At 54.2% G+C, this 13,953-nt stretch overlaps 1 protein-coding gene across 10 annotated transcripts in view; it reads right to left on the minus strand.

Annotated features, from left to right (window-relative positions):
* Window positions 1-2,214: 2,214 nt before the first annotated feature.
* MTMR3 (myotubularin related protein 3) overlaps window positions 2,215-13,953 on the minus strand; it is a 125,694-nt gene continuing 113,955 nt past the window's right edge. For 4 of the 10 annotated variants that reach the window (XM_043901374.1, XM_043901372.1, XM_043901382.1 and 1 more), the window contains 7 exons: window positions 12,207-12,377; window positions 10,732-10,877; window positions 8,621-10,022; window positions 7,462-7,572; window positions 6,920-7,008; window positions 6,173-6,199; window positions 2,215-4,320 (listed from right to left, as the gene is read on the minus strand). In XM_043901374.1, the coding sequence (XP_043757309.1) occupies window positions 4,149-4,320; window positions 6,173-6,199; window positions 6,920-7,008; window positions 7,462-7,572; window positions 8,621-10,022; window positions 10,732-10,877; window positions 12,207-12,377 (2,118 nt within the window). In that variant the 3' untranslated portion in view covers window positions 2,215-4,148. The remainder of the gene's footprint in view (window positions 4,321-6,172; window positions 6,200-6,919; window positions 7,009-7,461; window positions 7,573-8,620; window positions 10,023-10,731; window positions 10,878-12,206; window positions 12,378-13,953) is intronic. The other 6 variants (XM_043901378.1, XM_043901379.1, XM_043901375.1 and 3 more) reach the window with 3 other exon arrangements.

Genomic DNA, 13,953 nt, shown 5'->3' on the forward strand with positions numbered 1-13,953 from the left:
TAACATGGATATGATAGAAAGACAGTACGTGGTAAATAAAATACAACGGCATGTAAAACCTTTGTTAATTCCTACTCCAGAGGGCACCCTTTCCCCTCACGGCTCTGACCATCTGCCTAACCTAGAAGAGCCCTGTTTGACCAGAGGCAGCTGGTACCTGCAGAGCAGGCAGCAGACTCCTGCAAACAAGGGAGAGGATGCAGGCAGCACGGCCGCGGTGGATCGGGGCCAGCGAGACCCTGTCTGAAGGAGTCAGAGGCGCGGGAGCAGCGCCGCCGCCTCCCTCACTAGATCTAGCCCTGCCCTCCAGATACCGCATCGGTAAGCTCCACTTAGAACAAGTGCTCTTAGATGACGGAACCAACTGGCAGCTGGACCCCCGCCACATTCTCCAGACTCCAAGTGGAGTCAGTCATTCTGCTGCGCAGCCCAGGCCCGCCATCACCGTCAGCCGCACCCTCGGCTAACGCGGCGTGCCGTGACACAGGAGCTGTTCAGTGGCGGGATCACCCAGCCTGTGGGCCAGGCCAGGCGTATCAAGTCACGTGGCCTGAAGACCGTATTCTAGGGTTTACTCAACTCCCATTTTGATTTTTTTTTAATAGCTGGAAGTTTAACAAATGCCCTGGGAGCATTTTGTTCATTCCCCTTTAAATGTGCCACAGTATTTAATTCTTTAGAATATTCTTTGCTAATGTAGAAGTAAACAATGACCATTTTAGCAAAATCAATTTTCTGTACACCTTTACTAGGAAGTCTTAGTGGATCACCACAGCGCTATCGTTTTTTGGACCGGGATTGAGACCAAAGTACTGAAAGAAGGGAGGTACTGGAGAGACCCAGGAAAGGCAAATCCGGAGATGAAGATGACGACCTGGCACCTCAAGGTCACCTTTAGCGCTCGGGGGCTCAGAGATCAAATACCTCTGAGTGAGGAAAACTGGCTGTGTCCTCGGGTATCCAGTTCCTCCACGTACAGCCTCCTCCATGGGGCACGTCCTGGCCTTCTGCCCACACTGTGGAGGTCTCATCCATCTTTGTAACGCCAGCAGTTCCCCGTCTACGGCCCCAACGGCTTTGTTCGATTCTACCGGGATTTCTAACTCCCCAAGGCCTAAAGCATCAGCCCTCAGGAACAGGAGCTCTGTGTAGAGACACACTCAGGTTTTCACAACGTGGCCTAAACCCAGACTCCGCTTCCTGATGGACTGAAGGCCGCTGAAGTGGCACCTTCTCCCTCACACACCTGCCAGATGGCGCACAGAGATGTCAGACTGGAACAGCTGGAGTATTTTAAAGTCTGTGTGCACTTTAAGCAGCGAGTACATCCAGAGAGTGATGAGGGCCTTGGGAGGCTCTCAGGTGGCCATCACAGGCCACTTGGCAAGAGCCCCCAGCTCACCTCGGGCGTAAGGCTGGCGACCCCAGAGCTGGGCACTGCTCGGTACCTACCCTCCCTCGGGAAGGACTGCATCACATCACGTCCCTCAGAGGCCCGAGGGACGGGAAGGGTGCCCAACAGTGACACGGGAAGGAAAATCCCTCTACAGAGAGCAGGAGCGAGTCAGGAAGTGACGAGAAGCCATGGCCTTCTCGACTGGCTGCAGACCTAAGAGGCGGAGGTTCCTCCCTCTTGTGGGAGGAGGAAGGAGACCTCTAATTACACACACAGTCTACTCACATCCAGCTCAGCTTCTGCCCCAGGGAGTCTCTGCCAAGGACAGGCAGAGGCGAGGTGCTTTCTGGCCACCCCCTCAAAACCCCCCTCAGTCTCCGCTGCATGCAGGCCTCGGTGCTTACCTGCTGCTGCAGGTGCTGCCGACACGCCCTTGGTGTGTGGGGTTAAGGGGCCAGAGCACTGGCTGAAATCAAAGTAACAGCAAAAAAAAAAAAAAGCCTGGAGGACAGAGGTAGTTTTAATCACTGTTGACACTCACTCCTTCAGGTAAGGAAGAATGGCCGACTGTTAAGATGCTTTCTTTTTAACTTTGGAGACAATAGCGGCAAAAACTATCAAAGACATGTGCTTCAGTGTGTGGGCATCGCGGTGCAGGCTCCTTGCCAAGGTCTAGAGTTGAGAAGAAACCTGGTTTTCCTGTGTCAGAATTCAGTTTCTTAGCAGCACCTCAAACTGCTTTGGTGTCAGAGGGAAATGGGATGAAGGGGAATACACCACGGGGGGAAAAAATCAGAACGTGTTAGCAAACGCTACCATGCGGAACACTAAACTTTATTCACTTTATTTATATATTTAACAGTTCTAAAGTATTTACTTCTTGCTTTGACAAAAAATGAAAAATACAGGAGCGCTGATTGACTCCTCTTTAGGAGAAAAGGGTTGTATGTACAGCTGCGGAGTTACGGTTCCTCCTTTACATACAAAGAAAAATATTAATAAAAAAGTGCTTCATTGATCAAAAAAGGGCTAAGAGCTGCAAGCATTTATTCACACTGTACATCAGACCCAAGAAACCCGTAATCATTACCTCTTGGCACCTGTCACTAGGAACTGCACAATCTTCAATTAGACTGACTTCTCCCAACCTGCAAGGCCTGACCACACAAGAGTGTGGAGAAGAACTTACACCCTGTTTCACTAAATGCAAATTCTGAGCAGCTTGCTGCCACTGGAAAGTCAGACGTGCTCAGGTGCCCTTGGCTTTGCCTGGACTGACAGCTCCAGGGAAGGCTTCCGGGCCAAGTCTTGGCTACACCCAGGCACACACAGGAGCCACCTTCCTGAGACACAACTTGCCCTTCGCCAGGGAACTGCTCCCAAAGGGTCAGGAGAGTTCCCAGGCCGCACCCCCACTGCTCACCACAATCTGCCCTGTTACCAGTTAGCAGCTTTTCGCAGAGCCTAGATGGCCCTTCCCCCGGGAGAGAGGGCAGGCACAAAACGTGGACACCAAGATCCCAAAGCACAAACCTAAACTCCGCTCCGCCCTTCTGCATGCCCACCTCCACCACAAACCCTGATTTAAGGCTCTTTGAGGGCCACATCAAAGCTTGCTGAGGAGAGGTGCCTCGCACTTCCCACGGGCTGTGTCCCTCCTCTAAGGAACCCTGCAGTCACCACATCGCCCCTCGCAGCTGACAAGCAGCACACAGCAGAACCGGGCAACGGCGGGGCCCTGCCAGGAGCGCCAAGGGGCAGCGGAGAAAGGCTGGTTCTGTGGGACACACTCCCCCTTTCCAGACGCTTGCACTCTGAGAGGCCGATTCTACCCCTCAAGGGGGAGATCCATGATTGTTTGGGAGTGGGGCGTCTCCGGAACCCTGAGTCTGGACTTCCCTGTGCTGGCCGAGGAAGAGAGTGTTTGGGGGTGCAGGCCCTGGAGGGGGCTTTCAGGTGCCCCCCGGCTCAGCGCCTACTCCCGCCTTGACTGCAGCAGCGGGGAGCTGTGCTCTGGCCGGTCTGACGCCTGAGGGTGGGAAGTGCTGCCGGCCTGGCTGAGGGGGCTGACCACTGACAGTGATGGGGCCCAGACACCTGGGTCTGTTAACAAGACAACGAGAATCCCGTGGAGGAGGAGATGCCAGCCCTCTCAGGGCCTCCGGAGGGTGCCCCCTCCCAACCCCACTCCCACTCCTCTGCCTGTGGGGGGACTGGCCCAGCCCCTCTTGAGGGGGAGAGGGCACACGGAACTGCTCTTAGGGCAGATGCTCTTGGCGTCCTCAGAAGCAAAGGTTTTCCACTCAGCTCTGATGTGGCGGCGGTAACGAGGATCGGTCACAAACGGCAGCACCGGCTTTATTCCCCGCTGTCTAACTCAGGCCTCCACTCCTGACTCAACCAGCCTCCTCCCATCCTGAAGAACAAAGCACCGCTCAGCATCGCTCAACAGCTGGCAACCTCTGGTCTTCCATCAAAAAAAATAATTTTTTTTTTAAAAAGACAACCAGGGTACTTTTCTCTTTTTGGGAGGCAGAGGGAGGATAGAAAATGGAGAGGAAAAAAAATGTGGGGTGGGATGGGAAGGGAGGAACCAAACCACAACCCAGTGGTGCATCCCAAAGTGCCCCCATTCTGCACAGCTGGCTCACGCCCCCGTTCCAGAGCGCACGGGCCTCCAGGTCTGCCCAGGCTGAGTGGGCCTGTCAGGGGAGCAGCAGCTTGGCCTCCGCCTGCCCCAGGTCACGGAGCTTCAGTTTGAAGTGGCAGCAATGGGCTTATCCAGTTCTAGGTCAATGCTGGAGCTTGTGGGATGCAGGCTGCTATAGCAAGACTTGCACACTCGACTAGGTTCAAAGAGCTGTTGGCTGGGAACTGGAACCTTCTGGTTACAACAACTGGAGCAGAATACGTTCCCACAGTTCCTTGAGATGAGAAAAAACAGAAACAGCGTTAGTGTCAGCAGCAGAGACAGGCTGGGGAAACCAACTTCAGAAGGCAGAGCTGCCCTGTATGCAACTCAGATGTGCTGGAGACTGGACTCCTCTACACCAAACACTCCGGTGGGTCTGACCCAGTGAGAAGCCAGGCAGGGAAGGGACCCCTCCCGAGCACAGTCGCACACCACTCTCACTTTACGGTCCAGGACACTTGGCTGCCTTACCGCTACGGCTCAAGGTTACCAGGTGTCAGAAGATGCTGCTCAACAGAGATCCATGGAAGCAAATGGGCCCAGGGTGGAAGGCAGCTACTAGCTCGATGACTGAGTCTTGGCCCAGGAAAACCCTGTGGCCACACCCACCTGAGCAATGGCCTCTGTGTAGCTTGTGATCATAAAGAGGCCAGAGACCAATTCAATTGGTCTCCGAGCCACTCAGATGAGAGAAACCTCCAGCCCACCTGGGGAGGGAGGAGCCCGCGCCCAAAGGCTCAGAGGCAGTAACACAGAACAGGCTGCTGTCGTCTAGGACTGCTGTGCTGCCGGCATGCGAAGCCAGGAGACGAGCGACCCGTGCCACGTGCTCAGGGTAGAAGGACAATGCAGATGAACACGCGTGCACACACACCCCCAATTAGACAAGGGTCAGTCACTCGTGGGTCACTCTGCTGCCCGCATGCATCTCCAGGGAGTATCTGCGCTCTGAAGGCCTGACTGCACCCTGACCTCTCACCCTTCCTCCATTTGAAAGCCCAGCTCTGACGTGTGTGTGCAGCATAGGTCTGCACAGCCAAACAGATGCCCTACACGGCCTCCAGGAAAGGGAACTGGCAGAGGCTGAGTTTCTGCTCACCTTACAGCCCCACTCTGGGAAGGTCCTAAAATCAACCCCAATAAGCCCAACAGGAGGCTCCCAAAGAGTCTGATGCAGCCCTCCAACGACGTGGGGTCAAAAGCTAATGGGTAACTCCTCCTCAGCCAGCGTCACTCACGACCTTCTCCTTGATGCTCCTCAGAAAGGAAACCTACTGCTGGATTAAGGACCACTTAAGCACAAAAGAGAATGCTGAATACCCTTTGCAGACAAAAGAATACCACAAAAGGAAAGGGGCAATGAAAAGACAGAAGGAAAACCAACACACAAGACTTCATCCTCTGGAATGCAGTGAGTAATTCACAACTGTTTCTGAAAAGCGTGCATCAGTAAGAACCTGTGGTTACAGAGAGAAATTGCCTCAATCTATCTCTTAATGTGTACATTTATTTCACATACCTGCTGGAATTCAACTCAAAGGCCTGACATGAATTTGATGAGCTAAGCTTGTCTATCTGACCTCTCTCAGGCAATCCTGACAGATGCCATGTGGGGTCTTGCCTTGCAGTTTTCAATGCTAGCAGTTCTCTGGAAAGACCACCTCTTGTTCGGTCCTGGGCTTTTTTTTTTTTTTCCCAAAGAAAAAAAAAAGAAAAGACCAGTGATGCCAGTACCATTCTGGCATCGCAGGGAATGACTGACCCAAAAGACAAAGCTCTAAAAACCCCTCTACTGGCCACTTCACAGGACCAGCCCCTGCTGAAGCAGCCCTCTTCAGGGCTCGCCAGAGCAGATGGCTCGCCTGACCTGTGCAGTCAGCAGGCGCACCCTTGGCTGCAGCCTGACCAGCTCCAGTGGTCTCCTCAGCCAGCGGCTGTGGTGCCCCCACGCCCCCAGCCCACCCGCCTGCGCTCCCGGACCCAAGCTTCATCCCAGTGAGTGCAGAGAAGGGAATGGGAGCGTTAGTGTGGAGAAGTTACTGTAGATGTGCAGACACCACAGACAGGCTGTTGCAAATGCTCACCATGTTTGATCAACACGATCAGTGTCCCTGCAAGGAGGGGAGAGAGAGCTCAGAGGAGAAGCCAACTAAAGACATTTGGGCTTGGGTGAGGGCGGGGAGATACACAGTCCTGGAAACATCATCGCTGGACAGGGGGGTGGTTCCATTTTCAATCCAGGCCCACTCACGCAGGTGAGTTCTGTCACAATTCAGATCAAATTCCTATCCCAGGAACACTATGCTCCAGTCACCACCCCAGCTGGGGCAAAGCACCCATAGCCACTCACTCTGCAGCCCAGAAAGAAGTTAAGAGCCTTGTGGACCGAAAACTGCCTGCTCAGCCAGTCCCACCAGACCCCACCCGGAAGAAGTATGGGGTCAGGGAGCAGGGCAAGGGGCAGGCAAGTGAAGCTCCCTGCCCACAACAGGAAAGCTCTTTTGCTCACAGCAGCCATGCTGCAGGGGAAGCACTTTCACTCTAGGAATAAGAAGTGATGGTCTGGGTGGAGATGGCTGTTGTTCACCAATCAAGGAAGAAAAAACAAAAAGGGACATCACTTGTACATTTCAAAACTTACTATCACTCTAAAATGAAAGAGAGAGACCAAATGCAGTTATGTAAACACCAATTTTAGAGGCACAAAAGGTGAGCCGGGGTCCTGAAGACCCCTGGGTCTGCCAGCCAGATGCCCGCATCTCCATCTGCAGGCTCTGCCCCAGCCTCGGCCCCCACACCCCTGCCCGCCCCGCCACTCCCCCCAGGTGCACCTGCAGTGATGCTTCCGGCTGGCAAGCCAGAAGGCGCTGTCACACGCATAGCAGTGGGCGGCCAGGTGGTCAGGGAGCCAACGGGTCATCTGTAAAACAACGGGGCCAGGTCAGTGACAGGAGACGGCCATCCAGCTGGAGCCCACGGAGCCATGCCGGGGCAGCTAGCATCACAAGGACCACACTGGCTCCAGGGGCACCAGCCCATCGGGCCTGATGTCAGCAGTACAAGAAAGGCGTCCAAACCATTCCCCTCGAGGGGACTCCAAACGCCCCTGAGATCGAGAGGCAGCCAGAGCAGCCCGGCTGCTGCGAGAGCGGGCAAGGCTCCATGCAGAGGCACTGAGGAGAGGGCTGGCTCGAGTCGCCCTGGCTCAGAAACTCCAGATCTGACGGGGAGTCATAGGTGCTGAGACTCAGAGAGGGCTAAGTGTGCGGTGAGCTCTTCCCTTGGCTGGGGCAGGGGGAACAGACGATGGGGGTGGAGAAGAACCGCAAAATAGTTGCATGGGTGGCACTCAGAACAGGGGCTGAGCCTGTACCTCCGTGTCCTGTTTATCCACCTGCTCCCAGCTGGCTTCAGAGAAAATCTCTGTGCTGCAGCGAGACAAACAGTTCTGATCCAGATTGCTTTCCGAGTCGGGAATTGAAGTCTGTTGGCAAACAAACACAGCTGAACAGAATGAACCTGGTCTCCTCCCAGAAGAAGAAAGAGCTTGGCAAAGAAGGGAGCACAAGGAATGTGGGCGGGCCTGGGTGTTAGGGCTGCTGAATCTCTAGGTGCCTCAGCCATCGAGAGCTGGGTTGAGCAGGTGCAGAGACAGGGTTGAGCTCAGCTGGAAGAGAGATACACAGATCTAAGGTTGGGTGCAGTGACTCTGGAGTGGCAGGGCAGGCCTCGGGTTCCAGGGAGTGAGTAGGCAAAAGTGACCAGAGTGGGTTGGGAACTCTACGTCGGCTGCTCCAGGGGACCTGCCAATCTAACCCTGCCACTGACATCTGTGTGCTGAAACAGTGCTTTGGGCATGTCTTCCTTTCTCTGAAGGACTCTTTAGGAAAATGAAAAAACCAAGTCAGTTTGAAGTGAAGTGACTGGATGAGCCCGCCTTTAATGTACGCTGACTGATTCAGAGCCAGACTCACACCTGTACTTAATCACGCCGAGTCAAACCCACCAGGAAGGAGAGTGTCTCCCTGAGACCCTCCCCTCAGGTACCCCCCACTTCCAGTCACCAGGCCCATCTGCACTAACTCCCGGCCGTGCCAGAAACCAATCCTTCTTCCCATCTCTATTGCCATCACCTGCCACAAGATGGGTACAGATATGTTTAGAAAGAACTAAACCTTCCAAGCCACAGCTCACGCTATTGGGGGCGGGGTAGGACAGGCACATCTGTGTTGCCGGACAAAGGTCACTCTGCCCAGCTCACGCTCTTCAAGGCCTGACCCTCTCTGCGCAGAGAGCTGGCCGACCACACGGTGAGTGCACCCTCTTCCTGCCTCTCCTGGAGACAGGACACCTGTGGAGAGTACGCAGGCAGGGGAGAAAAAGCAGCACTGCCGGTCACCTGGTGGAGGCGGGTCTCCAGCCTCTCCCCAGGGCTATTCTAGACCTTTCCGACTGCTTCTGAAATCGGGCAGAGGGCGCCCGGCGCAGCATGCCCATCTCCTGTGCAAACGGAGGTACCATGGTGTACTCACCACTTCATCCCCGAAGTCCCCGTTGAAGCGCAGGGAGCTGGTCAGGTACTGGCTCTCCAGGCGACTCCTCAGCTCCTGGACTTGTTTCTTCAAGGTCTCCACTTCCTGCTGGTGGCCCGACTCAATCTGACGCAGGCGCTGCTGGATCGTGTCCGTGTACACAGGCATGCCGTCGTCGTCCAGGTGGCTGCGGGAAGGCTGCTCAGGGCTGCCGGCGGCCGACGGTCTCCCCGAGTGGCCGTGCAGCCACTTGTGGTGCAGGCTCCTCGCGTGTACGTGGGCAGAGCTGCAGCTTGTGGCCGACAGCTGGCGGCTCAGGGAGTCCTTGCTCCTCCCGGTCTCCCCATTGGCGCAGTGTCCATTGGGGGTGGGGTACTTCTGGAAGGTACTAGGCCCTGGGGGCTGCTCCGAGGCCTTATTTTCAGTCTCTGGGGCACCGTTGCACACAAGCCCCTCTTTACATCCGGCTAAAGGAAAGGCACTAGGAGAATGCACTGGGCTCCAGGCGCCGCCAGGGGAAGTCCTACGCACCGCAGGCCCCAGCTGGGGCGTCTCCGCCAGGCTTCTCTCCGCAGGCCTGGGCTCCACGGCTGGAGGAAGCACGTCCTTGCTACTGAGCCGGCCCCTGTGGACTGGGCCAGGTCTATGATGGCCCTGGGGCCCACTGTCTGACTTCACTTTATCTTCCATTAACATGTCCACAGACCCATCCATGTTTGGTCCTCTGGTCTCAAATGGAACTTGGGAGGGCAGAGAACTTGACGGTGAGGTACCAGAGTCAACGCCCACATCTGCTGAGACGGGAAGGCCTGCCTCCTCCCTGCCCTCTGCCACAGCTCCTATCTGAGACGGTGCCACAGGGACCTCCTGGGTACCCTCTCCCCTGGGCGGCTCCTGGAGAGAACTGGGGAGAACACTGGGCCCGCCCTGCTCAGGAACACCCTGTGAGAGCCCAGGAAGGCTGGTGCCTGGATGGCTCCTTAGGGCAGCCTCACCCACCTCTGGCTGCTGATCAGGTTCACGAGCTGAGCCCTCAGGGCTCTTACCCCTGCTCCCCTCTTCCAACAGAGCCTCCTCCTTGACCTCCTGCACCCCCCTGTGGGCTGGCTCCTCCACCCCACTCTCCTCTTTGGTGGCCTCTTGTAAAATGTTCTCCATCTGCCCCTCAGCTACTCCAGCCGCAACAGACAGCTCGGCACCACCCAGCACTTTGGTCGGCTTCCCCAGGCTGTCAGGCTCCACAGGCTCCTCCCCAGGACCAGCCAGGGTGCTCAGTTCCAGCGAGCGACGGTGCTCCTGCCACTTCTCGTTCAGGCTCGGGTCGCTGCTGCGCCGGCTGGCCAGAGGCACTGTGTTGTCGCAGGCAGTGGTCAGATTGTCAAATGATCTGGTCTTTGGTAGCCTAAAGGAAGGAGTTTGGGGGAAATGAGGATCTGAGGTTGTTCTAGGGTAAGTCAGAGACAACAGGTTTTAACAGGCAGTCATTTCCTCACTGGCTCCATCACAGCTACTCAAGGAGCCGTGGCATATCTGGAGTAAGACTCAGGCTGCAGGCAGGCAGAGCTCCAGGTTGAGAACTTCTACTCTCGGGCACCTCCCCTACCTCATGCCCAACACATACAGATAAACTAATGCCAAACATGGTTTTAGAAAAACAATCTTCATGATAGTTCTGCATTTCTCAATTAGTGGCAAAGCAAAGTAGCATTGCTGATTTTCTGATAGTACAATATTTTAAATTACTCTATTAGTCATCAGTCTGAATTCAGTAAAGCTAATTCATAGGTTGCAAAGCAGATTATCATCTAATAAAATCTGCCTTTCGAGAGCAAGATGACAGGTCACAACAGGGAGGCAGGAGCACAGAGCTGTGGGTCACAGGCACACAGAGGGTTTGCTCCATCACTGAGAAACTGCCCAAGAGCAGAGTGGAAACAGGGCCCAGGACTCTTCAGGGACGAGGCTCATACAGCCTCACAGCCCAAAACCCTTACCCCTCCCCTAAGAAAACCTCAAGAGAGCTCACAAAGGTGTGGAGCCAGACAATGTCAAAACCTCCGACCATCCCTGTGTACACCCCAACACAGGAATACGCCCGAGGAGGACCTCACCGGCTCAGAGGCGGCTCGTCGGGGCTGCAGCCTGGGGCGGGGTAAGGCGCACAGCTGTCGTCCGCGGGGGTGGACGGGGACGGGCAGGGCAGGTACACCGCGCTCCACAGCATCAGGTTACGCACGTGGCATACAGGGAACAGCACCTGAGGAGAGAGCGGGGACACGGGTTCAAACACGTTCCCACAGGTCCGTCAGAAACGCCTAGAAATGCGGGGCGGGGGGGAGCAAGTGCCAAGCGGGGACGCCCAGCAGTCCTCAAGATCTCCGAAAGCCGTTACATGAGTGAACGCAGTTCTTATCGGGCCAGAGAGGGTGGTAGACATTCTTCACCCGAGAGCCTCTGTGGGCATGAAAATCTAAAAACATTTTTCAAAAATCCATTTCTCATCAGTTATTTCGTAAGTCACCTTTACTGAATGACTGGCTTTTCTCAGCTTAATTTGTTGCTTTTACTGCACAAGAAAGCGAGTCATTCTGCTAGATGGTGATTGTCTGTTCCCTGGTACAAAGCTTGGCTTCAGAACACACTGTCAAACCTGTTTTACAGGATCACCTAAATTAATCATATGGAAAAGGAAGGAAGGAAACTTTCTTCCATACTGCTACTTGTCCAGCAGGCACAGGAGAGAGAGAAGCAGCTAGCTTCAATCCTTCCTTGGACCACTTAACTGAAGTAAGATGTCATTCATTAATAGTCCAACAAACCAATATAACCTCAGATTGGCCTCCTTGTCAGAGAAGGCAATGGCAAGCCACTCCAGTACTCTTGCCTGGAAAATCCCATGGACAGAGGAGCCTGGTGGCTGCCGTCCATGGGGTCGCAAAGAGTTGGACACGACTGAAGCGACTTAGCAGCAGCAGCCTCCTTGTGACTTAGAATTTAAGATGCATTCTGACATGAGGAACAAGACCATGGACCAGTGCACAGATATATGTGCTTCCTTTTCTCTGCTTAACAGAAAGTGTTCCTTTGAGGAACAAAGTCTTAAAGGAGCTGCCAGTTCTCCATGTGAGCAGAGGGTCAATCAAACAGACAGGCTAGTGTCACACACAGTCTTCTGCTGAGGCAGAAGCTGCAGTGGCTATCACCGCCTGCTGACACTGGGAAGATGTGGGGGGCCTGCAGCGCCTTCTGAGCTGTCAGGCATCCGGGGAATGACCTAAGTGCCTCTTCCACATGTCAGGAGATGCTCGGAGTAAGTTAAGCTCTGGCAGAGACGCTTAGAAAAGACTCTTATCTAGAGTAGCCAAGTAGAGATGTGTGTTAAGGTCAAACCACTCCGAACAAAGAGGAGTTGGAAGCAGGGCAGAGCATAAACAGAAAACAGGCCTTTCTCAGGACAGAGTGGTTGGAAAAAATGGAACCAAGCCTATCCAGAGACAACCGAGACGCCTTGTTGAAGAGGATCCCCTGTGTGCCCATCCCCGAGTTTATTCTGCTGCTGGGAGCAGAAAGACGGCAGGATACGTACGGCCTCCGCCTGCGAGGAGTACAGCAGGTTTCTGAAGGCCTTGTTGCCCGCCCGCAGCAGTGACCACACAGAGCACGTCCGCTCCTGCGTGTGCTGCTCCCCTCTCTCCTTGGCGTTGTTGCACAGGAATGTCCCGAAGAGGCAGGAGTAGGTGTGCTGCACCAGCTTCACCTGTGAGACCCAACATGAAGCAAAATCAAGCAAGGGGCGCATGTTTTCTGGGGGGACGTCAGCCCAGCAGAGCCACCTTCCCCAACACCCCTGATGTGCACTTCCGTTCACACTCGGGAAGGATGGGGGAACCAAGTTGCAGCCTCCTCACAACCCCGACCACCACCACTCCTGAGTTAAAAGGGCGATGGCACCCCCATCCTCTCAGCCTCCTTGTAAACAGCTTCCGAGGTCCTAAGTTAACTGGGCACAGGAGCGGGTCAGTGCCACCAAGTCTGAACCGAGAGCACACTTCAGAAGACTTCTCCTTCAACACGCCGCTGTCGGGCAGCCCAGACGTGTCTGTGGGTGCAGAGAAGCAGCAGGAAGCAGGCCGCTCTCCCACCCTGCCGGGGAGGCCTGAGCAGTGCGAGGCACAGTGAGGCAGGAAGGCAGGGAAGAGGGCCGGAGCACACGCAGGGCAGCATGAGAGGCCCCCGCGGCAGAGGCCTGAGGAAATGAGAGAGCAGGGCGTATGCACACTGGGGGAAGGGAGCTGGGAGGCTGTTCCAGGCACTAGCAACTGCCAGCACAATGGTCTTGAGATGAGCACAAGCTTGCCACTTCTGAGGAACTGAAGGAGGCGAGTGTGACTGACGGACACTGCATGAGGTGAAAGGTGGGAGGAAATGAGCCTGGACGGTAACCTCTGGGAGAGCCCTGCAGGCCACTTTAGGGACTGTGACTTTTACTGTGTGGAAAAGCAGAGTAACTAGAGGTTTCCTGACAGGAAAGACACAGTCTATATCATGTTTCAGAAGGACCTCTGAGGCTGCTGGACTGTCTGCAATTGGGGCAACAGCTGATGGTGGCTTAGACCAGTGCTGGGAACAGCACAGGCAGCAATAAGTTATCAGGTTTTATTTTATTTTTTTTTTTTTTTAGTTATCAGGTTTTAGGTACATTTTTAAAGCAGAACGACAGAATCTGCTGACAGACTGAATGTGGAATATGAAAGGGGAGTTGAAGACAATATAAAAGTTTTGCCCTAAATGAACTGGAAGGATTGAGTTGCCATTTGGTAAGAAGGAAGACTTCTGGAAGATCAGTTTTGAGGTGGGGAGATATAGATATTAAGAACTAAGTTCTGAAAATGTTAAGTTTGAAATACCATTAAGACATTCAAGTGGAGATATTGAGCAGTCACAAGCAGATATCAGAGCCTGGAGTTAAGTAGAGACAGAGGTCTAGGCTGAAGACTATACATGTGAGAATCACAGATGGCAATTAAAGCCAAAGGACCAGATGAAATCCCTAGAGGAGGAGACTGACCTCTGGGGCATCCCAACATTCAGAAGTGGGGGGTAAGGAAGAACAGCTAAGGAGACAGAAAGGACCAGCTGGTGAAGCAGAGAACTAAGAGTGTGTGCTAGAAGTCAACTGAAGAAAGTGTTTCAGAAAGGGGTGATTAAATTATGCCAAATATTAACGATGAACCAAAGAAGATGAAGAAAAGTCAAAAGGTACAAACCTCCTATTACAAAACAAGTCAGCGGGATGTGACATGAGTTAGGGGGATATAAGTCAGGGGGTCGGT

This window comes from Cervus elaphus, chromosome 5 (assembly GCF_910594005.1).
Source record: "Cervus elaphus chromosome 5, mCerEla1.1, whole genome shotgun sequence".
NCBI lineage: Eukaryota > Metazoa > Chordata > Mammalia > Artiodactyla > Cervidae > Cervus > Cervus elaphus.